General features: G+C 32.4%; 1 protein-coding gene across 6 annotated transcripts in view; it reads left to right on the top strand.

Annotated features, from left to right (window-relative positions):
* LRBA (LPS responsive beige-like anchor protein) overlaps positions 1-27,717 on the top strand; it is a 718,950-nt gene that overhangs the window by 480,761 nt on the left and 210,472 nt on the right. For all 6 annotated transcript variants that reach the window (XM_087437546.1, XM_087437548.1, XM_087437549.1 and 3 more), the window contains exons 41-43: positions 11,884-12,001; positions 14,153-14,255; positions 24,457-24,572. In XM_087437546.1, the coding sequence (XP_087293672.1) occupies positions 11,884-12,001; positions 14,153-14,255; positions 24,457-24,572 (337 nt within the window). The remainder of the gene's footprint in view (positions 1-11,883; positions 12,002-14,152; positions 14,256-24,456; positions 24,573-27,717) is intronic.

Below are 27,717 nucleotides of genomic sequence, written 5' to 3' on the forward strand. Positions count from 1 at the left end.
TGGCATACAAAGAGTTCTAATTAAATTGTATTTATTGCTGCTATTGCTATTACTCTCTACTACCAGTCTAATACAGCCACCCCCACCACCGCTACCAAGCTCATTAAAAGAGGTTGCTTTTCAGATAGAAAGACCAACACACTGGAAGGCGTGTAAGCATGAAACAGCATGGCGTGGTTGAAGGAGTGTATGTTGTGTGACATGGTTGGAACATGAGATAGGTCTGTGAAAACATTCAAATGTGATGAAGAATTGTTCTAAAGTAGATTCAGTATATGTGACCAAGAGCAGAAGGATGTAAGTACTGTAAGGAGATAGAATTCAGTGAACTTGTTGATTAAGAGATCAGTGAGATCAAAAGGAATGAGAGGTAGGATATAGGATGACTCAGGTTTCTGTGTGGTATACATGGTATTTGTGGCTCCGTTTACCAAAATAATCTCTAATGGACTAATGACAGCTCTTGAGGGGACAAAATGTGAGTTCATTTTTGGATGTGTCGAATTTGAGAATTTAGAGGATATTGTGGTGGAGCTATCTAGTTAAGTGATCAGACGTAAGATATCTAGTAAGTAAGAGGTACAAAACTTGACATCTCCAAGTAGAGGTAATCACCTCTAATGTCTTATGACTAGATTCTTGCACCCCTTTGTGGTTTGGTATTAGAAGCAGTGGTTATGGGTGAAATCACTCAGTGTGAAATGAGAAGGCTGAGAATTCATCTACCCTACTAAAATCCAAAAGAAGTCAAGCTGAAATACAGGACAAAAGAAAACTGGTGTGGACATTTTTGAGAAAGATACAGGATAAGTGGGTGCATTCAGAGACAATTTGTGAAAGTGCAGGAGTGGGAAAATGTCTCTTGGTAGTTTGAGAAGGCATTTAATCTGTTTATTTTATAGAGTATCCACAATAAATCTCAAGACAAAGAAATTACATAAATATTTAAGTGGAGACCACTCCTTGGATTTTCTTGTTGTATAATGCTTTTGTCTGGTTTTAATATATGAGTAATGCTGGCCTCATAGAATGAGTTGGCAAGGCTTCCCTCATCTTTAATATTCTAGAAGACTTTGTATAGAATTGGTACTATTTCTTCCTTAAATATTTGGTGGAATTCACCAGTGGAGCCATCTGGGCCTGGAGTTTACTTTAGGTGAAGATTTAAACTATGAATTCAATTTCTTTGATGGATATAGAGCTATTTATGTTATCTGTTTCTTCTTGAGAGGGCGTGGATAGTTTGTGTCTTTCAAGAAGTCTGTTCATTGATCAAAATTGTCCAATTTAGTGGTATAAAGTTGTATATACTATTCCCTTATTATTCTTTTAATGTTTATATAATCTGTAGTGATGTTTCCTCTCTCCTCATGTTGATAATTGCTGATATCATTCCTAATATTGATAATTTGTGTCTTCTCTCTTTTTTGCCAGATCAGTATGGTTAGAAGTTTATAAATTTTATTGATCTTTTCAAAGAGCCAGTTTTTGGTTTCAGTTATTTTTTTCTCTATTATTTTTGTTTTCTATTTTATTGATTTTCTCTTTGATTTTTATTTATTTCTTCAGCTTACTTTGGGTTTAGTTTACTCTTATTTTTTCTAGTTTTTTAAGGTGCAAGCTGAATTATTGAGACCTTTTTACTTTCCAATTAGTATAGGTGTTTAGTGGTTGAAATTTCCCTCTAAGCACTGCATTAGCTGCATTCCACAAATTTTTATATGTTGTATTTTCATTTTTATTCAGTTCAATCTACTTTCTGAGATTTTTTTTTCCTTAGACCCATGGGTTATTTAGAAGTGTACTATTTAGTTTTCAAATTTTGGGAATTTTTCACATATCTTTCTGTTACTGATTTCTGATTTAATTTCCTTGTGGTCAGAGAATACACTTTATATGATTTGAATCTGCTGAATTTATTGCAACTTTGTTTTTGGCCCAAAATATGTTCTATCTTTGTAAATGTGTATTCTGCTGTTGTTGGATGGATGGCTCTATAAATGTCAGTTAGGTGATGATGGATGGTCTCATTCAAGTCTTCTATATCCTTACTGATGTTCCATCTCCTTTTTTATCAGTTATTGAGAGAGGAATGTTGAAATCTGTTTATAATTGTGGATTTGTAGATTTGCGTATTTCTCATTTCAGTTCTCTCAGTTTTTGCTTCATGTATTTTAAAGCACTCTTATTCAGCTCATAGACAATTAGGATAGTTATGGACTCTTGATAAAATGATCTGTTATCATTATGAAATGACCATCTTTATCCCTAGTGATATTTTTTGCTCTAAGATCTACTTTGTCTGATTTGATGTCCTTTTCTAATAATTCTGTCATCTGTGTCATTTCTGGGTCAGTTTTGCTTAATTAATTTCTCTCCTCATTATTGGTCGTATGTATTTTCCTGATTTTTTGCAGGCCTGGTAATTTTGAATTGAATACCAGCTGTGGTGAATTTTACCCTGTTGTGTGGTAAATATTTTTGTATTCCATAAATATTTTAATGCATTGTTCTAGAATACAGTTAGGTTACTTGGAAAAAGTTTGATTTGTGTGGATCTTGCTTTTAAGGTTTGTTAGGGAGGACCAGAGCAGTGTTTAGTCCAGGGCTAATTTTTTCCACACTACTAAGTTAAAGCTCTTCTGAGTACTCTACCCAATGCTCCATGAATTATGAGATTCTTTTTTTTTGTTTTTTTTTTTTTTGCTTTGGCTGTGTGAGCTCTAGGTGTTGTTCTCTAATTTGGGGGAATGATTCTTTTACTGGCCTGAGGTTGTTTTCTTAAACACATGGGTTGATCAGTACTCAGCTGAAGACTGCAGATCTCAGGAACTCTGGGTTCTCTCTTTCCAGTTCTTTCCAGTCTGCTACGCTACTTTGCAAACTTAGCCGCCTTGATCTCACTGTACTCCAAACTGTTTTCTCTACTCCAGGAGACCAGTGTGTTCTAACTGAGGTGCTCCTGCCTGTTCTGGGGCCTGCAGTCTCTCCAGACAGTGAGCTGGAGCAATAGTAGGTGTCACTGCTTGTTTTTCCTGTCTCCCAGGGGTCACTGTCTTTCATTGCTTGATGTTTAATGTTTTGAAAACAATTTTTTTCATATGTTATCTCTATTTTAAATATTGTTTATGTACAAAAGTAAATCCAGTCCTTGTTACTCCACCTTGGTCAGAAGTTAAAGTACTCTGACCCTTGAATTTGGTCTTTTAAAAATGCTATGTTGTAGTTTTCCGTTTCATTTTTCTGCCCCTTTTTGCTTTCTGCTATGTTTGTGTTTATGTGTTCCCAGAAGCTTAGATTGTATGTACTTTGTGAGGTTGGGCTGGCCCTCCATCGATGGATGGAGGTCCACGTCTCTATGTTCCTGAAACTGTGCTATGTACTGTGAATAGAAAGATGAGTAAGACCAGTGGCCTAGCCTCAAAGAACTCCAGTCAAGTAGCAACTCTAATCTAGTGAGAGTATACAATGTTATGGAGTTATGCAATGAAATCAGATTAACCCTCAAATCTTATTTAAACTGTGTTCATCATGTTCTGTGTAATATAGGTCCTTTAAGAAAATAGCTTTTTGGAAGATTATATCTGAAGCTGAAGGCAAGCGCAATATTTAATTTCATGCTCTATTATGGAAGCAAATAGGTACATGTACATTTATAACTGACTCCAGCTAAAGAAGTTGAGTAATTAATAAGAGAAACAAAGCTAAAAATATATATAGTAGAAAAGTATTTCCCTCAGATTGGGAAAAAAAGTGTCCTTGGGATTTTAGGCTGTTAGCATGAAGTTGTCTATAACTTTTTCCTTTCCATTTTGCTTGTTTCTGTTCTCCGCTATGTTTGAAGAAGAAAAGCAAATTTCTTTAAGATAAACAAAGGTTTTTTCTTTAATAAGTTTAAATAGTCACCACAAACTTCCAGTGGCTAAATCATATTGTATTTGCTACAAAGAGATAAGTAATGTAGCTATAGGCTGACATTACTCTAACTTGAAGATTTAGTTCATGTATCTAGGGAGGGCTTTTGATACCAATCTGAGATTGAGATTGAGTTCATAAAATAAGAATTGGCATTGAGAAGAAAGAAATTTCTGTCTGTACGTTGTTTTATTTATATGTTGGAATATTTATAGACTATTCCAGTATATTTGAAATTAGAAAGTTTTTTATAAGGGGTGATTTAAATTTAACTCTTTAATAAGGAATAGAAAACTCATGACTTTAGAGAGTCAGTGTGTGGAATAATAGGCAAAAATACTTTATAGCTTGAATTCAGTGACAATAGCATGTTATTCTCAGAGATTTTTGAGAAGTGACTAGGAATCTTTCCAATCTAAATGGAAAAATCATAAAATATAATTTATATTACCATTTTTCCCATATCATACATGTAAAGAAAATTAAATATAAATATTTTTGGAAAAAAAAGAAACTGGAATATTGTTAGCATAAAAATGCAAAAGTGATTTTGAGGATACAAAGTTAGGCAGAGTGGTGTTAAACCATTTTGGGGAGAAATAGTTAAATTAGAGACATGTTTTTCTTGGCTTTTTTCTAATTTTGAGAGTATATATTAATGAATAAATTTATTTTTAACTTATTAATAAAATGAAAGCATACTGGTGTAATGATTATCTTCTCAAGGCATTATTTGAATTAATAAAACTCTTTACTGGATAAAGGTAATGAAAACTTGCTAAGCTACTAGACTGTACATCTTTTAGTCTCATTTTTAGTGCTCCAAAACACTGAATTTTTTTTTTTGTATAGATACAAGGTGATTTCTGCATCTCTTATATTAAAATCAGATGAAACACTTTCACACCTTGTTCATGATAAAATTGACTTTGTGGCTTTGTTTTTATTATGTTTTATCTTAAAAGGTACCTCCGAACCCAGATGTCTCTATTTTAATTCAGGTAGTTATTTAGGTTCATTCTACTCTTTTACTGAAACTTCAATACTTAGCTTTTTACTGTGTGTGCTGCTGTGAAAAATAAATAAGATGCATTCGTCTTCCTTAATATTGTTCCTTAATATCCTTTTATAGTATATTTTCAATTCTTCTCTCAGAAAAAAGTCACACTGAGATATAGTTTAAATTAAAAAACTAACAGATTAGTTGGATGATGGATAAATACCTTCTTTGTTCTGCTTCTTCATTACCACATTTGGCTTTTGATTCATTAAGATATATATTAAATGTTAGTTCCATAAGAGATGGTTTTTATGATACATCATTTGGAATGTAAATTATTTTTAAGCTGAAGAATATTGAAAATAAAACAGAACCAACTAAAGACTCTGAATTATTTACAGGCCAAGGGCTTAAAGGTGCATCACTCGAGCACAAATATTAAATTATGAAATGGGAATTTCAGTTTGCCATAAATCTGTCTGCCATAGCAACTTAAAATAAAATAGTTTTACCCATCTAAAGCAACATCAATTTGCCAGTCAGTGCTTCATGTATCAAAGAGTGTTCTGTGAAAATATCAATATCATTGGTTAATATAAATGAAATTAATTTTTAAAGCTGGGCTAAAGGTTGACATCTGAAAAATTGCATTACTTTGCAGAAGAGAAATTTCTGTCTTCTAGTGAAATTTCAGGTCATGAGGGCAAGTAATTTTCACAATCTTCAATGGGAGCCAGTGAAATATGAACTTCATTGTCACCTAGCCCCAAAGCGATAAGATAAAATGAGCTGATACATCATTTGCTGTGGTTTTATCATCTCCCTCAGTAATTGGAAGAGAAAACGTAAGAGTGTATGTGTTTGTATGCTCCCTTCTTGCCCCTCCCAGCTGTCCCATCATCCACACCCAGGCTAAAACCATTTTAGCCCAATCAATACAGAGGTCACATAGCATTTTATTTATATATTTTAAATTTTTCAGACTGACTAAACTGTCAAGTAGAACATTAGAGTAATGAATATGTTTAATTGAATTTGTCACTCATGAAAATGCTAAGGAGAATACTGTACTACATCATAGTACTAGTAAGCAGAAGGAGGAAATTTACTATATAGATGAAAAAAATTAACTCATAATTAATTTAAAAGGTAATTTTCTTTCATATTCATAACTTTCATATTTTTGTTCTGTTCTTTTCAAAATTTGGGGACATTTTGTGTGTGCATAGATATAAAGTTAATAACAAAATTACCATCTTGAATTTTCTACCAGAGTCAACTATATGTCATTTTAAAAAAAGACCTCTATGTTTAACTTTAATAATATATCTTTGAAAACTTAAAACTAAAAGTTATATAGTTGGTGCTGAAGTAAATCCTTAAACCAACTAGAATTCAATATTATTAGAATAAGTTAAGTGCTATGCTTTGACATTAAGGTTCAGAGAAAATCATATGCAGCAAAATCCAAAAACTATGTTAATAATAGTGTGGTACAACTTTAAAATACTTAATTAAAATTACTTTCAACTAGTTTGTTAAAATTGCAATTATTGCAAATAAAACATATTTACACATATATTTAGTGGTGAGTTATTAGAATGTTTTTCAATATGTGTTTTCACTTTAAATATATTTTCATATTAAGGTATGCTCTTTCTAATTTAAAATTATGTTCCATGAAAATGGGATATGAATATCTTCTGGACTTTCCTACCAGTAGTGTCATTGCTTAATTGACAGCATGATTAGTTTACATTTTTTATACTAAGTTGAAAACATTTTTCTTGATGTTAAATATATGCATATAGTTTGGAAATGGATTTGTTGTGAAATTTTAAGTACTATTGTTGATATATATTATCTGATTTTACTTTTATTATCAAATTCTTCATAAATTAATATAGAATCGTCGGAAAGAGTAAAACCTCTGCAAAAATTGGCGAATATTTGGAACTAAGTTATGAAATGCTAGTTTTAAACATTAAGAATAGTATTTTTTAAAAACATCTTTTATTGATTCTATATATGCAGACTCCCACGTAAATATTTCTTATTTTTGAGGTAAAAAATTTTATCACTTTTTAGTATTTTTCCCTTCAAAAAGAATTTTAAACTTAAAATTAAAACAAAACCTTTTTTCTTAAGTGAAACAAATATGGCTTTATTTTCAGAGACTATTTTAAATCTACTTCTTAAAAATGCCTGATATTCAGTAAATAAGACTATCATGCAGTTGGAGAATAAATGCAGATTTATATTTTTATTCTTTCATGTGGGTGAGAAAACAAAAGAAAGTTTTATTTAGATAAATTCATAAGCTTTTCAAAATGAATGTTTAAAGGGACAGTGAAAAATGCTTTACTTTCAAGTTAATAAATGCAACAAGGTGAAGAAGTTTTCATATGTGTTCGTAGTATACTATTTGAAGGGTAGAAGAAAGAAATGTGTTTATTATTTGGGGAAAAATATATCCTTTTTCAGAGGGCACAATTTTCAGGTAAAAATTTTAAAGAAGATACGTTTGAATTTTTTAATGTAAAGAAACAGTGTATATGTACTTATATGTGTGTGTATGTAAGTATTTCTATATGTATATAAATAATTAAATACTGATTTCTTTCTTTCCTCTCTGACTCCCTTATCTCACCGTTTAACTAATAAACCATCTTTGTTGAAACAAATGATAAAAAAAATGAAAGTTGAATTCACTAGTAATAATACTAACAGTATTCAAACAAGGTGGTAAACATTCAAAGAGAATGCTGTGAGCTTAAGCTTTCAAGCTATTCTAGACTTGGGGTCATAACTGCAGAGCAATGGTAATGATACAGTTTCCATAGCAACTGATTCATTGGAGGGCTAGACCTCTGTCTAGAGTGCTGTCAGTGTATGTAGAGTTTCAGTGAACAGAAAGTCCCAAAGAAGGGTCTGCTTCTACCTAATCCAGTTTTAATTGAACTCTAGAGACTTTGAAGTGAAGCCTCAGACCGAGAATATACTATTCCAATAAGAAATAAACCTCTTGCTTTGCTAGGCCTCAGCTGCTTTTCAGTACTGACACTTTTTGCTAATGAATACTTTAAAGAAATGTTATTATATCAATTTCGGTTAGTAATTCTGGTAAGAGATTCTTTGTTTCTATTTTAAACGCTAATTATCTTGACCATAAGTATAGAATTTCATTTGGGAATTTTTTTTAGAGTCAGGTTAGTTTTTTTGTGTAAGATTTTAATTTTTAATACCTTTGGCAATTTTAAATAATTTTTTGTCTCTCCTCCTGTTTCTCTTTCTGAATTTTAAGACATCACCAGACCTGCTTATATTTTACTTTGAAAGTACACTGTCATACATTCAGTATGATACCATTTATATCAGGTTTGAAAACATACAAAAATAATGCTGCATATTATTTATGGATGTGTATGTGCTAATGATATAAAAACTTAGATGGGAATTATAAACCTCAAAACAAAGATAGTGGTTAGCTCTGACGAAAGAGGAAAATGGGATCAGGAAGGGTTATTTATACATGGGAATTTCAACACTATTTGTAATGCTTTATTAATTTTTAAAATAGATGCAATAATGTGGCAAAATTTTAGAGTTTTATAAGGTTGGATAGTGGGTACATGGGGCTTATGTGATTTTCTGTAGTTTTGAATATGTTGGATGTTTGGTAATAAAACAAATTTTAAAGGAGCATGCTGCCTGCTGAATTTTAAGATTTTTAAATAACCATACGCTTAAAGGAATGGGATATAAATTGAATTTTTTGATTAATTGGAAAACTATTTCAGTACATTAAAAAAATCTTACAACAGTGTTTTAGTATACAGTCATGTGTCACAATGACGGGATTATGTTCTGAGAAATGCGTCATTAGGCGGTTTTGTTGTTGTGCAAACTTCATAAAGTGTACTTACACAAACCTAGATGGTATAGCCTACTATACACCTAGGCTACATGGTACTAATCTTATGGAGCCACTGTCGTATATGCATCATTGACCAAAACGTTGTTATGAGATGCATGACTATACTTATTTCTGCTAATAATTGGAGTATCCTAGAATATAATTAAATCTTTAATTAAATCTTGGCAATGATTGACGTCACCAGTATGAGCAACAGGTCTTATTATATAGCTCTATAGATATAAAAGATAGAATTTTCAGACCAGTATATGATAGTCTTAACATATCACAGAGCTTAAAGGATCCTTTGTTGTTTGTTTTCTTTTGATTTTCCTCTTTTACCTATAACCCAAGTGCAGGAAAACAAATGTAGTTGATTAAAATTTCTGATGAGTTGAGTCCTAGTTTAACAAACGTTTAAACTCTTTTTTAGAAATGTAACAATGTGGTATAAATGTGGAAGCTCTGGGTTTATGGATTAGAAAACCTTGGAGTAGACCAGACTCTGCCACTAACTTTCCAGAGGACTTTGTATCAAGTATTTAACTTGTCTGGGCCTCATTCTCCCTATAAAAAGTTGGATATAGTAGACTATAAGTATTACAGAACATATATTAGATTCTCTACTATTCGAGAAGTCCTAGGTGGCAAACTCAAATGCCAGTGGAAGCTAGGCAAACAATAGTAAATGAGTGAATGCATGGAGACTGCCAAAATGGAGAGTGCAGACCAGTTGTTACCATGTGACATATAGATCTAGATTTCACAGATACTCCAGTTTTTCCTAAGAAACCAGAAATCTGAATATTTATGTAAATATTCATTTTCTCAAGTATTTTCAACTACTTGAAATTTCGTTAAAATACCATATGGCCCAAACAAAATGATTTGGGGTCATATATGGAGCTTAGGTGGCCATTCATTGATTCAGTTAATGATTCAAAAATAATATCTACTTTGTGTCAGACATTGTTTTAGAAAATGGAAATAGAATGTATTCAAAGTCTTTGCTCTAGGAGAATTTAGATTCTGGTGTTCTAGTGCTGAATAGAAGCAATAGATAAGCAAGCAAATACTATAATTTCAGGTAGTGATAAGTGTTATGAAGGAAATCTGGAGTTTGAGTGGGATGAGGTGGTAATGGAGGAAGTGGGGTTTAGATCCTGTGGCTTCTCTGAGGAGGTGACATTTGAGCAGAAATCTAAATGTGAGAATGAGCCAACCATGTGAAGATTTTGGGGGAGAACATTCCACAGAGGAGAAAACAAATATAAAGGCCCTGAGGAAGAATGAATTGGGCTCATCAGAGAATCCCAGATGTAAGGCTATATAACGATTGTAAAGAGCTTCAGATTTTATCATACATGTAATACGAAGCCACTGGGTGGTATTAAATATATGAGTGATGTGATCTGATTTATATATTTAAAACAGTTTTCTTTGCCTTCTCTGGTCATAGTAGACTCTGGAGATAAGGCTAGCAGGAGAGAGACCAAGTAGGAGGACACTGCAGACTCTGCAGATTTATGCTGGTGGTGAGAGAAAGGGGTACATGCAACCTCTGCTTAAAAAAAAATGTTGACAGTAATACTCATATTTGTATCCTCTCTTTTCCTGTTCATTTCTCTTGATTTTACTTACACAGATATTGGTTGTATGAAAAGAGTTAGTAGGATTTCTCTATCACTAATTTTATTTTATTTATTATTATTTTTCTTGTGATGAGAACTTTTCATCTCTGTCACCAATTTTAAAACTGAAAGTGTGCTTATTTATTTGGTCCTTTGGATTTTTGTTTTGTTTTTCGAAAAAAGCTGAGCCTGAGAGTTGTACCAATTCTTTCATTTCTAGGTTCTATGGTGCCAGATATAGAATCGTTTCTGTAGAAAAATCTAAGTACATACTTAGTGAATTAAATAAGGTTGCATTGAGCAATATAGATTTATTTGTAATTAAGATCTAGAAAATGGAAATGAGTAAAGAAAAGAAAAAGTTTGTGTAGGATAAATTCTTACTATTCATTGTTTTTTCACTCTTTGCTTATCTCATCTTTGTCCCTATAATGCAGTATCATAATCAAATGTCGTTTTATTTGTATTTTTTAATGGTGGTTACTTTTGAGAGATATATCTTGTTTAACTTAATTTGCCTTCATGGATTTTCATCAGGTTTTGAAAGCAAATACATAGCATTTTTTAAATTAATATTTTATGAAGTACTGGTGTAGAGAAATTCCAATCTGGTTTTCCTTTAACACATTAATAATTAAGCTTTTGAAATGAACTTTAAAAAAAAAAAACTTGAATACAAAGCAACAAAGTGTTTTAGGACTCAAGACGGGATTACTTTGAGTTAGCAAAGCAGTCTAAGCTACTGCATCTGTCACATGGGATGACAAGAATTGTAACAAGTTACTCTGACAACCACCTACTCCATAGAGAGATTATTCTGAGTTCATTTGCAGATTTGTGTTTAGCCTAGCTGACAAAATGATACTTAACCTCTTATACAGTCGGTCTTTGTGATTTCTGAGTGACTGTTGCCTTAACAGTGACCTTAAAAATATAATTTTTTAAAGTTATGAACTTAAATATATTTTTTAAAGTATATAAAAATACTTTTGCATACATTACAATCATATTATATGAAACTGAATTGTATATGTGATCCATAAGCATGTATGACATTTTTTTGAGGTCTCCCTTTTTAAGGTTTTATGTGAAACTTTACTTCTATAATATGACTCAAAAATCAATCAATAAATAATGCAATATGTATTTCCTAAAAAGAAATAGATTACATCATTGCTTTAGAAAGTCCTCAAATGGATTTATAAATAGATGTTTTATAATTTTACTCTGCTGTTTCATTTAAGCTTTTTTCCCACAAATCATGGTCTATTCTGTTAGTCTCCCTTCAGATTATTTCACTGTTTCTTCAATTCTTAGAAATTGTTTTTCTTGATAGGGTCTTTTCTGTTTTAATTGAGAGGGAAAAAACAAAAAATTTTCTACTGTTGTTACTTACTTGGGATTATTTTTTTCCTCACTAGATTCTGGCCTATACAGAAGGGCTGCATGGAAAATGGCTGTTCACAGAGATACGATCAATCTTTTCTCGGCGTTATCTTTTGCAAAATACAGCCCTGGAGATCTTTATGGCGAACAGAGGTAATATGTTGCAAAAGTATATTGTTACAAAGCTAACCTCCATCTCTTTAAGCTTTCATTTTTAAACATGCCATATTGTTCCCATTTAGATAGTATTTTGTAGTCTACCCTCTGTCCTACTGACCTCTTTTTGAACTAAATGCATCTTCATGGTTTTTTCTCCTCTTGGTCATTCTTAGAATTATTTGTTGTAGTTTTATTTTTCTGGCCATATCACAAATTAGTGCAAGCCTTTATAAATATGGGGAATAACTGTTTAATCAGTTGTGGAATTTTGATATCCTCAACATTGCTCTGATGCTTAAACTCCTTCTGGAACGTGGCTGCATTTGGAGAGGTGAGAGGGTAATCAAATGATTCATACATTTATTTAATCTTTTGTCTAATCTATTGCCATTTATAAAGGGACCATCAGAAAATGGTACTGAATGGTCCTGGTTGCTTTGTATTACATCATTCTTGAAAGAACTAAAATTCAATTTGTGGGTTTAGAATGGAACTTGGTGAAATTCATTAAGACAAGAAGGGGAGATAAGGTGAACTTGAAGGAAAAGCATTGGTGGGTACAACTGGAGGCATGCAAGGGAGAATATATAAAACCTAGTGACTTATTGCACATACTCCTTCTATATAAGTAGGTTGAAGTTTTCTTATTTTCTCTTTCTATAACCTACAAGTTGTCATTTACAAATTCTACACATAGTAACATATATTCCATGCACATACAGTTTTTTTCCTTTATGAAATCATGTGTCTTTAGGGAATACAGATTTCTTTAGGGAGAGATGTTTTTCCCTTTCCTATTTGGTCTCCTCCCTCACACATACCTCTTTTTCCTAATGTAAACATTATTCTTCCAGGCAAATAATTGAGTGAATGTTTCACACTTTAGTTCAGTCTACATTCTTGCTATCCCAGAGGGATTTCAACCTTACAATATTTATTACTTGCTCATCCTCATTCATTTTCCTTCTTTGAAATTTCTTATGCATCCTTGCTTTTGTATGTGTATTTTTCAGTTGCCCTTCCCTCATGGGCTTGGTCCTCTGCCATAACCTATGATAGTTTTTTCTTTTGTTTTTTCTCCCCTTGTATTGAGTATAATAGCGGATGTATAAGGAAGGCTTATTAAAAAGGTATGTTGGGTATGTATATGACAGTTCTAAATATGTTTTAGGTGCTTAGTGAATGATCATGTTCTTATTTACCTGAAACATGTTGATAATGCCAGTGTTTAAAAGTTACACCAACATCCGATAAAATTTTTTGGCCAGAGGTATTTTTTAGGCTAGGTAGAAAGAAGGATCCTTTTTTTAGATGAGCACTTATAGCTTTTATATGGTTCCAATATTGAAGTTAATATAATTAAAATTTCAAGACCAAATTAATATCTTCTAAATTGTCTGTCATGATTTTATGGCTTTGTTATTTTCATATATTTTAAGAAGGATAAAAATTTATAGATGACTGTCATACATTAACATTTATATGCTGCATATGTTTATATATATATAGACATGCATTTCTTGATATTTGCAAAATGTGTGGTTATTGAAATAGAAATGATTAGAAATCAAATTAAATTTGATTATTAACCATAGAGGAAAAATTTTCCTTCAGATCACACATTGTTCTGGATTATATGAACATATAAAATATAAACATACAGACATTGTAAAGAGAATATTTTTTAAACTGGTCATCACTGGAAATAAATGTAACTGACAGTTTAGTAGCTACATCTATAGGCTTTCTGTTGTTAGGTTGTTAACTATATATGCTTAAAATTTTAATTAGTTCCTTATAGAAATTCATAAGTATATATTTAACTTGCCAAAATTCAATTTTGTAAATTCAAAGTTGTAGATAGATAATCGAAACTTCAGGTCACATTAATGTAACAACAGTTGTTAGAACTTTTGACAGTATTTAGAGAAGTAATTGTCTATGGTAAAGGAATTTATAAGTAAAATGAATATCACCTCTAACATACTAATATAAAACTTGATATACACTATAATAAAAGTAATATGGTAAGATTATATTTAATAGATTCCTGAACTAAGAGTAAATATTTTATTGGACCAAGAAGTCAGTTTTCCAGAAAGGAAATCATATTATGTTCTAATTTTTAAAAATTACTTTTCATAGTTGCTGTAATGTTCAACTTCCCAGACCCTGCAACAGTAAAGAAAGTGGTTAACTATCTACCTCGTGTTGGTATTGGAACCAGTTTTGGATTGCCTCAAACCAGGTACTATTTTACATGACGAAAATATACAAAATAATCTGTATTAATATTTGTTCTTATTTGTTTTAAATGCATGACCTTGTGTTTTATGTTTCATAGTAAATGATGATTATTAGTGTATTGTTTTATTTTGAGTCAACTGAACTTGTGTCTGAAGAAACTAGAAAAAAAAGGAGCAAATGGAAACCAAAGTAAGCTGAAAAAAGAAAATGATAAACATAAAGGCAGACCATCAATGAAAAAGAAAACAAAAACAAGAAAGAAAAATCAATGCAATGAAAAGTTGTTTCTCTGAAAATATTAATAAACGTAATATCCATACAAGACTTAGAAGAAAAAGAAAGAAGACACAAATTGCCAATTCCAAGAATGAAAGAGGGGGGGGGCTCACTATAGATCCTACAGATTATTAAAAGGAAATATTATGAACAAATTTATGCTACTTAATTAGACAACTTCGATGAAATAGACAGATTCCTTCAAAGACACAAACTATCAAGTCTCACTAATGAAGAAATACATAATGTTAATAGTAGCTCTACAGAGGAAGTTGAATTTGTAGTTAAAGATCTTCTAATAGATCTCTAACAGAAAGTTTGTAGCTCAAATGGCTTTAGTGGCAAATTCTATGAAATGTTTAATGAAGAAATAATACCATTTCCAGGCATCTCTTACAGAAAATAGAAAAGAAGGATAAGTTTCCAAAGTCATTTTATGAGACCAGCATCACCTCAATTCCAAATCCACATAAAGGCATTACCAGAATAGGAAACTACAGACCATCTTAATTGGAAAGGTGGAAATAAAGCTATCTTTATTAGTGGATATACATGACTGGTTATGTGGAAATTCCCAGGGAATTTACAAAAAAAATGCTATTAGAACTAATAAATAAGTTTATTTATTTTGTAGCATACAGAGTCAATGTATGAAATTTAATTTGATTCCTGTATACTAGCAATGAACAAGTGGAAATTGAAACTACAAGTACTATTTAAATAGTATCAAAAAATTAAATACCTATAGATAAATTTGAAAATGTGTTTATAAGATTTGTTCATTGAAAACTATGCAACACTGTTTAGGGAAATTAAAGAAACCTAAAAATGGGAAGTTGGTACTATACCATGTAATTGGAAGACTCAATATTATTAAGATATCAGTTCTCTCCAAAATTGATCTACAGGTTCAAAGCAACCCTATCCAAAAATCTTAGCAGGCTTTTTTGGAAAAATTGACAAGCCAATTCTGACATTTAAGTGGAAATGCAAATATCTAGAATAGCTAAAGCAATTTTGAAAAAGAAAAACAAAGCTGAAGGACTTTTACTGTCTGATTTCAAGACTTGATGTAAAGTTACAATAACTAGTATAGTTTGATATTTGTGTAAAATAGGCTTATAGATCAAAAGAATATAATAGTGTCCAGAAATAGATCCATACATAAATGGCCAATTTGATTTTCAACAAATGTGTCAAGATATGTCCATCGGGAAAGATAGTTTTTCCGACACATGGTGGTCAACAATTGGAGATGCATACGCACATACACAAAAAAACCTCACCCCTTTCCTCACACACAAATTAACTCAAAATGTAGCATAGAAAAAAAAAAAAATGTAACATAACCTAAGCATAAGTGCTAAAAGTAAAACTTCCTAAAGAAAACGTAGGAGAAAAATCTTTGTATTCTCATTAGGCAAAGATTTCTTGGGTAAGACTCAAAAAATGGTTCATTAATTAGCTTTCAAAATTAAAAACATTTGCTTTTGAAAGATACTCTTAAGAAAATGAAAGGATATGCTACAGACTGAGTTAAAATATTTGCACAACTCATGTGATAAAGGACTCATATCTAGGATATATAGGAAACTAACATTTAATAACAAGACAAATAACTTGGTTAAAAATGTTAAGTAGAGGATTTGAATTGATACTTCAACAAAGAGTAGATACAAATATCAAACATGTGAAAAGATGCCAAACATCATTAGTCATCTGAGAAATGCTAGTTAAAACCAATGTGATCCCATGGCACACCAATTAGAATGACTTTTTAAAAACTGACAATACCAAGAGCTACTAAGGATGCAGAGTAATTGGAACTTCACATGTTGCTCATGGAAAAGTAAAGTGGCATGGCTACTTTGGAAACAGTTTCACAGTTTCATATAAAATTAACCATACACATATCATACACCCCACCAGTCTCATTTGAAGGCATTTACCCTAGAGAAATGAAAATATATGTTCATGCAGTGATCTGATCATGAATGTTTATAGCAGCTATATTAATAATTACAAAAAATTGGAAATAGCCAAGATGGTCATCAACTAGTGAATCGACAAGTTGTGGTACATCCATACATTAGAATATACTACTCAGCAATAAAAAGGAATGAACTACTGATACATGGAACAACATGGATAAATTCAAAAAGTATTATGCTAGGTGAAAGTAGCCAGCACAAAAGACTGCATAGTGTATGATTCTATTCATATGACATTTTGGAAAAAACAAAACTATTTGGGCAGAAATCAGAGCAGGGGCTCTGTTGTTGCAAGGGGCTGTGGATGAAGGAAAGGGATTAGTTACAAAGGAGGGTACCTTTTGATATCATGGAAATATTGCATACCTTGATTGTTGTGGTGTTACACAACTGTATTTGTTTTGCAAAACATTGTATTGTACACCTAAAAAGGATGAATTTTACACTATGTAAATTATCCTTCAATAAACCTGATTTTCGAAAACAAAAAAAGTGAACAGGAACACTTGAACCATGCTAGTAAGAATGCAAATTAGTATAGTCACTTTGGAAAACAATTTGCTAGTTTTCTTACAAAGTTAAATATACACTTAATTTATGTCTTGTCGTTTCCACTCCTAGGTGTTACCTAAGAATAATGAAAATATATGTACACACATTCACTTGTAAGCAAATATCATTAGCAGTGTTATTCATAATAGTCCCAAACTGGAAACATTTCTTGCATCCATCAACTGTAAATGGATAAACAGGTGGTAGTGCATGCACACAATGAAATACTACTCAGAAATGAAAAGGAATTGACTACAGATATATGGAACAACATGGATGAATCTCAAAAACATTATGCCAGGTAAAAGAAGTTAGGCATCATGGGCTACATACATTTATGAAATTATCGAAAAAACAAAACCATGTAATGACAGAAAGCATATCATTGGTTGCCAGAGTCCAGGAATTGGGACAAAAGAATTAGCTGCAAAGGGATACAAGGGAACTTTTTGGAATGTATCTTAATTGTAATGGTGGTTACAGAAATATGTATATTCAAACCTTATTAAACTATACACTTAAGTTTGGTAAATGTCATTATGTTAAATTTTATCTCAATAAAGATCATTAAAAAAATAAACTCTCTACACTTAAAATATCTAAATTACAAAAATGTTTATTACATACTCATTTTCATATGTACTGTTATTGCTTAACATGTATGATAAATCAGATTAAAATTTTTTATCCCTTTGATGAAAATGATGAAACTTTGCTTTATTATATCATATTTCTTGTAATTTTTTTCTTTGTTGGTGTAAATATCAAATCCATATGTTAAGGATTTTATAACTATAATATATTTAATTAAAACTTTTATCTTTAACCTCTGGTAAATCAGAGTTCCAATATTAATTTTTATGTACATATGGACTTAATAATCGGTATTTATATTGTTCAAAGTAACTTAATAACTACCTGGGAGGAATGTTAAAATGCCTGAGTATATCTCTCATGGTATAGGGAATTGGGAAAGTGTAGGGGTATGCATCTATTTCCTGTGTGCTGGTCAGTTGGCTATATTTAAATAGCACCATCATTAATTATTTTCTTTCATAGTAGGTATTGATTCATCATCAATATAATTTAGTTAACTAAGGACTAGGAAGAGAGAGAACACTGGGATTTTTCTGTTGATTGAAAGTATTAGCCATAGAAACTTTTAGTTTACTTTTAGTATACCTAATTTTGTATTGATTTGAGCTAGGGTTTTTTTGTTGTGTGTTTTTTTTTTTTTTTTGCTAAGGAAGATTCACCCTGAGCTAACATCTGTTGCCAATCTTCCTCTTTTTTTCTCTTGAGAAAGATTAGCCTTGAGCTAACATGCATGCTAGTCTTCTCCTATTTCATGTATGGGTCACCACCACAGCATGGCTGATCAGTGGTGTAGGTCCGTGCCCAGGATCTGAACCCATGAACCCAGGCCGCCAAAGCAGAGTGTGTGGAACTTTAACTACTATGCCACTGGGCCGGCCCCTTGAGCTGTTTTTTATTAGTGTTTATTTCATTTTCTTTAGATAACATTTTATTACAAATGCAATTGGAATAGAATGAACAAGCAACAGTCAGGATGTTAGTAGAAGCTACAGTCATCCTGGGGCTGGAGGATTTTGATTAGGTAATTTTATAATTTAATGAGGAGTTTCAAGGTTCAGAAAGAAGCAGCTCAGAATGGCATAGTAGATTTCCTTATCTTAGTAAAAAAGTCTTTTTCTGTCCTGATTATCTCTTTTATTTAAAAAAATTTTATTCATCACCTAGTATGTGTTATCATACTTGAGAATTCTTTGTAATATTTTCCCACAGTTAATGAAAGCTGAAAGTCTTAATTCATTAAATCAGTCTCTTTGATAGATCTTTAGCAGTTACTGTCAGTCACCGGCAATGTACAAGATAGATACCATCTTGCCCACACATGTTTAAACAAATATTATTTGTTTATTTAAATAAAATAAATGTGTGACAGGAAGGATATAATTAGGGTATTGTGATAGGAGTTAGTGGAGTGAAGATGGAGTGCTTTAGGTAAGGTGGTCGGAAATGTCTTCCTATGTGACTTTTAAGTTTTGATTTGAAAGAATAGAATCAGTTAACCTTTGAAAGAGAGAATAGCAGGTGCAAAGGCCCTGAAACAAAGTGGAGCTTCCACTGTGATTAGTGATCTTAGGAAAAGGGTGTAGGTTCGGAGACAGTTAGGAGCTTATTCTGGAAATCCAGGTGATATGTGATGGTGATAGTGTCATTGATGAGAGACATCCTTGATTAGAGATTTTGAGAAGATACAATTTATATGACTTGCAGATTAGTTAGATTTAGGGGATGATAAGACAGGGAGGTGTCCAGTACGTCTCCCCAAGTTTCAGCTTGAGCTGTTCAGTGGCATTTACTGAGATTGGGAACCCTGAAGGAGTAGTTGTATATAGTCCCCTTCATCTCCCCCATGGTTGGGGTTGGGATTGTGGGGAGGAAGCGTATGGACAGAAAATGAGAAATTTAGTTTTAGATCTATTGAAATTGAAACCCCTGAAAGATGTCCAGATTAAAATGTTGAATAGGAAGTTAGATATAAGGATATATGTCTAGAGCTCAAAAGAAAGGTGTAGTAATTGGGAATCACTACTGTTTCGATGAAATCTGAAGCCATGAGAAGAATGAGCTTATCTGGGAAGAGACTGTAGAATAGGCAAAAGGAACTAGGGCTGTATCCTGAGGAACCATAACATTTAAAAGTCAAGTAAATGAAACAGAGCACACCTCCCTTCAGAAAAACAAAATGAAACAAAAACAAAAACAGGAGTGGCTCAAAAAATTAAATGCAGGGAAATAAGATGTCAAAGTATTTAAAGAAGTTCAGATCTGATGAGAAATCAGTAAGATGTAGACTGAAAAGTGTCTGTTGTGTTTAGCAAGAGCAGATTTTGATGCCAGAGGGTTGAATGTTGTGAATCTGTCCATACTGTTGCAACAAGCTCTCCCGGGCAAACAGGCCCTTGAATTTTGTTGCAGTTTATGGGCTACCTCTTCTGGTTCTGGTTTAGGTGTGAGGCTTCTGTCATTCAACCAATAGGACATGAGTGTGTAGAGACACCTGTGCTAAATCCTGACCTACCACTGATAGCAAATGGCAGTAGAGTTAGTCCTTCTATCACTTTTCCACCTGTAACTCTTCTTGATCTGGAGTAGTCTCTCTGACATTTTATAAGTACTTACAGTACAAGCATATACACGTCAATACCAGTTATAAGCCATAACAATATATTGAGTCAGCCCAAAGGCTCTACCCATATGTCATTTTAGTTTTTTCTTTCACTACAAGTTTTGCCAAACCCTATCACTTGAATTCAGGCATTTTTTTCCCGACAGGAGCATTAACTAAGGAATTTAACACATGTATATCAAGGGTTATAACAGCTACCAGGAGGTCATCTTATCCTGCAGTGAGAAGCCTGGTGAAGTACAGGGGAGAGGGGAAGGTTAGGCTACAGGGGATGACTGGAGTTGTGGGGAGGGTTGTTTTCTCCTTTGATTTCTTGCTACAGATTTTGCGCCAGTTCCTCCCCTCCCTACCTCCCAGCATCTGGAGAATGCCTGGGCTTAGGAGCTCCTTTCTTTTTGTTACCACAGATGCTGCTGCAACTCTGCAATGTAGTCCTTGGTGCTTTTGGCCACTCCTCCTCTCGTGGGACTGAGAAGGATAGTGATTTGGGTTTCTGTATCCAACAGAGCTATAACATATCAAAATTTATGGGTTGCAGCTAAAGTAGTGCTTAGGGGAACATTTATAGCTTTAAATACCTGTATCTGAAATATAGAAATGCCTCAGATCAGTACCCTAAGCTTCTACCTTTAGAAACTAGAAAAAAAGAGTAAGCTAAATGCAAAGCAAGGAGAAAAAAATGAATAATGAACATTAGAGCAGAAATCAATGAAAAACAAACAAAAGATCAATGAAACAAAAGTTAATTCTTTGAAAGATCAATAAAATCGACAGACTTAAATTAGCCTAACTCTGATAAAAGAGGTGACATAAATTACCAAAATCAGGAATGAAAGTAGGGATATCACTACTGACCATATAGTAATTAAAAGGATTAGAAGGAAATATCATGAACAACTTTAGCCAACAAATTAGACAACTTAGATGAGATGGAAAAATTCCTAGAAAGAATTATCAAAACTGACTCAAGAAGAAATTAAATTCTGAATAGACCTATAACAAGAAATTCAAATTAGTAATTCAAAAATCTTTCCACAAAGAAAAGCTAAGGCCCAGATGGCTTTACTGGTGAATCTTATCACATATTTAAAATAGAAATAAATTCAATCCTTCACAAACTCATCCAAAAGACAGAAGAAGAGGAAACACTTCCCAACTCATTCTATGAGGCTAATATCACACTAACACCAATGCCAGCAAAGACTTAACAAAACAAACAAGAAAAAACTATGGACCAATATCTTTAATGAATACGTACACAAAAATCTTTTACAAAATTTTAGCAAATGAAATCCAGCAATATATAAGAGGGATTATAAAATGGCCATGTAGGTTTTATCACAGGAATGCAGATTGGTTTAAATCTAAAAATCAATAAATGTTATTCACCAGTTTAATAGAATAAAGGACAAAAACCACATGATCATTCAATAGTTACAGAAAAAGCATTTGAAAAATCTAACACACATTCATGATTAAAAACTCTCAACTGACTAGAAACAGAGGAGAATTTCTACAAACTGATAAATATCATCTATCAAAAAAACCCATAGCATACATCCTACTTAATGTTGAAAGATTGAATGCTTTCTCCCTAAGATCAGAGAGGCTAGAATGTCCTCCATTTTTACCACTCCTGTCAACATTATATTAGAGATTGCAGCCTATGCAATAAGAGAAAAAGGGAGAGGGAGTAATTAAAGGCATCCAGATTGGAAAAGGAGAAAAAAGTCCCATTTCTGGATGACAAAAGAAGTGTAAGATTTGTGCTGTAAAAACTAAAATATGGCCAATAGGAATTAGAGACAGACATCAGTAAATGGAGACATTCCATATTCGTGGATCAGAAGATTCTGTATGATTAAGATATCAGGTCTCCTCATATCTATAAATTCAGTGCAGTCCTTATAAAAATCTAGCAGACATTTTTGGAGAAATTGAGAAGCTAAAATGCATTGGATCTAGGATTGCCAGACAATTTTGAAAAAGAAGAACAAAGTTAGAGGACTTATACTACCCGATTTCAAAACCTACTGTAAAGCCACAGTATCAAGATAGTGTGGTGTTTATAAAGGATAGGCATATAAATCAATGGAACAAAGTTGAGAATACAAAATAAACCTTTGCATTTATGGTCAGTTGCTTTTCAACAAAGGTGCCAATAGAATTCAATGAGGAAAGGATAATCTTTAAACAGATGGTGCTGAGACAATTGGATAGTCACTTGCAAGAAAATGAACATCAACACCTATCACACAGTATTCATAAAAACTAACCCAAAGTGTGTCATAGACCTAAATTTAAGAGCTGAAACTACAAAATTTCTCAAATATAGGAGAAATACTGCATAGCCTTGGGTTAGGCGGAGAGTTCTCAAATGTGACACCAAAAGCATAATCCATAAAAGAAAAAATTAAGAAATTGGATTTAATTAAAATTTAAAACTTTTGTGCTTTAAAATACACCACTAACTATATGAAAAGATAAGCCACAAACTGAGAAAATATTTCTACATCATGTATCTGATAAAGCACTTGTGTCCAGATTGTATAAAGAACTCTTACAACTCAATAAGACAGACACAACCCAATTAATGAATGAAGAAGAGATTTCAATAGTTATTTCACCAAAGAAGATATAAAAATGGCTAATAAGCACATGAACAGATGCTCAGTAATCGATAATGTACATTAAAACTATAATAAGATACCATTTTATACTCACTGTAATGACTATAATAAAAAATACATGCAATAGCAATTATTGGCAGAAATATGGAAAAAGTGGAATGTCATACATTGCGTCATACATTGCTTGTTGGAATGTACAATGGAAAACAATTTGGCAGTTTCTCAAAAAGTTAAACATTAACTCAACATAAAACTCAGCAATTCCACTCCTAGGAATCTACCCAAAAGAAATGAAAACATATGTTTGTAAAAAGACATGTATGTGAATGTTCATAATAGCATTATTCATAATAGCCAAAAACTGGAAACAATTTAAATGTCCATCCGTTGGTGCATGGATTTAAAAAATGTCATATATTCATATTCATACAATGGAATACTACTCAGCAACCAAAAGAAATGAACTAATAATACATGCTACCACATTGATGAACCTCAAAAACATTATGATTAGTGAAAGAAGCCTGATGCAAAAGACTATATAATGTATGATTCCATTTATCTGAAATGTCCAGCAACGTCAAGTTTATAGAGAAAGACAGCAGATTGATAGTTGTCCCGAGCTGGGGGTAGGAATGGGGATTAACTGTAAATAGGCGTAAGGCAGGTTTTTGCAGTGATGAAAATATTATAAAAGTGCATTGTGGTGATAATTGCACAATTCGAGAAATTTACTTTTAAAAAATCATTGAATGGTACACTGACGACGGGTCAATTTTATGGTGTGTAAATTATACCTTTGTAAATAAAGCTTTTTAAAAAATAGTTACCTTGTCCTTGGTGGTAGGAAAACTCTGACAGCATACTTCTCTGAGATTCTAGGCTCTGAATGTAGTAATTAATCCTGCCACCTATTTCCCAGTGCTACATAGTATTGGTCAGTTGTATCCTTTGTTATTTTACATTGTATCAAGAAAATACAGAAACTTGGTCTTCTGAAGCTGTATAAAAAAATAATAGTTTATCCTACCTTTGTCCCACCCCATGAATAGACACCTAAAGAGTTTAGAATCCTTTCCCCCTGTTACAAAGGGTATGCAAACATAATATTTAAATTTATAATGTACAAATGTGTTGTCTTTAAGAGATGACTATTAAAATTGATAAAAATGTGAATATAATTTTATATATATTTCTGTAACTGTAATTGCTTTTATATCAGTAAAGCAGTGAATTATTAATCATGCTATTATTAATCAATATTTATTGAACCTAGATATTATAAGCTGGCATTATAATGACAGCTTACCTTCATGAACAAAACATGTATAATAGACCTATGGGTAGTCCAAATCATTTGTTTAATGGTTAATTGTAGATTGAAACACCTCTAGTATTCATTAGTACAACATGAATAGAACTTTTCAGAATTATACAGATATCATTTTGAATAAGCAGAGCTATTCATGATTTATTATTGCGATATACTTAATCTGATGTTTAAATTGATTCTACATTCAATTCTTTTTCTTGCAGGCGTATCTCATTAGCTAGTCCACGTCAACTTTTTAAAGCTTCTAATATGACCCAGAGATGGCAACACAGAGAGATTTCAAATTTTGAGTACTTGATGTTTCTCAACACGATAGCAGGTAATTTAAGCTTATATGTTCACTTATTTCCAAAGATAAATTATTAATGGTGACATGATTAGATTGAGTACTGGTATAAATGGATTATTTTTATTTTCATTATTACTCTATGAATATCTTGTCGAGAGTAGTTTAATAGAGTTTACATGAACAGTTGGCTACCTGAGAGAAATTAAAAATGAGTTATACACACTCTTTTCCAAAAATATAAAGTGAAAATTTACAACTATTTAATATAGTAAGAATGGACTTATCATGGAATAGTAGGAATGAAAAACCATATACAATCTTAAGAACCTGTTAATAACTTAATTAGAAATGTATGATGAAACAATGAAATACAACGTAGAAAAAAGAAAACTGTGGGTAAAATATTAAGTAAAGGAATATTTATATTATGGCCCATATATGAAAATCTAAAGACTAAATGGCCCCGTACAAGGTCTATAATCATGTAATGTTATTGAAGATCACCTACTGAGAGAGTAAAGAATAGAAATGTGTCGTTACTTTTTTTTTGTGATAACTAGAATAAAGAAAACAGAGAAGGCATTTGTGAGACATTTGAAGTTCAGTTCAACAAACTGACACGGTTTATATTTGAGGCACAAAGGAGATACAAAAAGAGTAAGGCGTGTTGCTTATTCTCAGAGAAGTTATTTTAAGTATGAATGTGAGCATTTATGTGATTTTAGAACAAAGGGGTATAGATTCAATAAAAGAAATACGAAGTACTATGGGGATTAAAAGCATGGAGGGAAGGAAATGACATAATATTCATCCAGTTGGTGGAAGTAAGGAAAAAATCAGGAAAGTTTCATGTTTGTGTAAGGATGGATATTACTTTAACTAGCAGAGGAGATGGTTGGGAGTTTAGAAGTTATTCCATGTAAAACTGAAGACATAAACAAACATGTGAAGATGGGAAAAGATGAAGTATAGCTAGAGAATGATTAATGGTAGTGTGTCTGTGTGTGTGTGTGTATAAAGTATGTGTTCATAAAGGTATAATGAGAAAAAACTAGAAAGGCAATGTGGAGACATATTGTGGAAGATTTTCTGTCAATTTGAGTAGTTAGCAGTGAATTCTTTGGGAAACTTTTGGAAGTTTTTCAGCAAATGAGTGATATTAGTACTGTATGAAAAGTTAATTTGGAGGCAGAATGAAGGATAAATTGGAGCAGAGAGAGAATAGGCAGAGAGCAAAGTTAGGAAACAATTATATATAAAAAGTAATGAGGGCCTGCATTAGAGAGCTGACAGTGGGAATTAAAATGAAGGATCAAATAACATAAGAATTTACAAGGTACAAACCATTTGACATCCAGATGACTGAAGGTAGAGGTAAATGAGAAGAAAGTGTCAGAAAAGACTTCCAGGCTTCTGGCCTAAATCGTTGGAAAATGGTAGTGTCATTAATGGAAAAGAAGTCAGAAAAATTGATCTAGGGAAAGATGATGATTTTACTCTGCTAGCAAGACATCCAAGTTAAGATATTAAAAAGAATTATTGGAAGTATGCGTGAAAGAGGATATTTGGAACTTAGAGATAGGACACTGGATTTCATCTGCCTAGAAAGAAAATCACCATCGAGTTGAGATTACCAAGCCAGATAATGCAGAAAGCAGTGAGATAACATCTGGGGAATGCTCTTGTGCATGACAAGAAGAAAGAAGGAAAGTTAGTAAAGGAGAGAAAAGAATGAGTGATCCCTGAGTTTATAGTCTTAAGGCAAATGTCTTGAGAGGCAAGGGGCAAGGGAGAGAGAGAGGCCTTGGTCACCTGTTTCAAATGCTGTAGAGAGGTAAGGGAGAATTAATAAGTTCAGGCCATGCCTTTGGCTTTGGCATTTTCGGACTTAGTGGTTACTTTATAGGGGTTCATTTTCAAAGCAAGCAAAAAAGGTTTATTATAAGGACTGAATTGTTGGAGATGAAATGAGAACATTAGATGTAGATTATAGTTTTCTTGTTCAATAGTAAAGAGAGGGTAGAGGAGAGAAGCCATGAAAGAGAGAGAGGGGAAAAATTACGATACAGTTTGTGAGGGAGACAGGTTCAAGGCGCAGGTGAAGTAATAACACCTCGCAAAAAATAAAGGCACTGTTAGAGAAATGGGAAGAACGAGGAGTATTATGAAGGAGAGAAATGGGGAGGACAGGGAGTATTATGAAGGATTGGAACTTAAGGGCTCACATTGAAAAGTCTTAAATTTTATCACTTAAGGAGATGTTCATCTCACAGTCAGTTGAGGGAAAGAAATGAAGAAAGTTTGAACAGTTATGTAGGGAATTTAGTAGGGATTATATAACTAGTGACTGAAAGAATTTTTAAGTAGCAGTGAGAGACAGGAAATTTACATAACAAGTTTAATGGACATATTTTGCATGTGGTAAACCAATTAACATATAGACTGAATGCACAGTAATAATTATGGAGAGGAATGGTCTACTCTTAAATGCTTCTATTGTACCTACAGTGTCTTTTAAATATATCCCCTGGATATTCTCTTTAAAGAATAGAAGCAATAATTTGTTTTGGATGGTTTTTATGTACACTAGAAGGTAGGTTGTCTCTCATGTTATTTAAGATTTCTTTTACACTATTATCTGTGATACATATAGGTTCTCATGATACCATGACACAATTCCCAAAAGACAGTCAATAGGCATTCAATAACTATATATTGAGTTTAACTTAATAAAAGTCTGTTCACACTGAGGAGGTGCATACTTTTTTTTTTGGTAGGTACAATAAACTTGATTATTTAAGCAGATGAGGCAAGTTGAGGATTTTACTAGCATTTCAATCAGAAGGAGAGGGAAGTAAGGGAGAAAAAGGAGATCAAAATAAATTGCTTTTTGCTGCTAATTTTGGTTATTTTTTTCTGGGAGAAATTAAAACTGACAGAAATATGTAGTGACATAATTATCTCTGAAGTAAAATTATACTAGTTATTCATGTTTTGTAAGACATCCAGGCCAGTGAAGGAAGAACTCTGTTACTGGACTAGGCCTCAAGCCCATAAGGAACAGACTGAAATAAAAAGTTAAAAGCATCAAATTATAAGGAAGGCTTAGATACCAAGAGTCTATGTGGAGAAGTACTTTAACATTCAGCTATGTATTGATATGACAACCATATAC

This window comes from Ceratotherium simum, chromosome 12, assembly GCF_057802395.1.
Source record: "Ceratotherium simum simum isolate JZ-2026a chromosome 12, ASM5780239v1, whole genome shotgun sequence".
NCBI classification, from domain to species: Eukaryota; Metazoa; Chordata; class Mammalia; order Perissodactyla; family Rhinocerotidae; genus Ceratotherium; species Ceratotherium simum.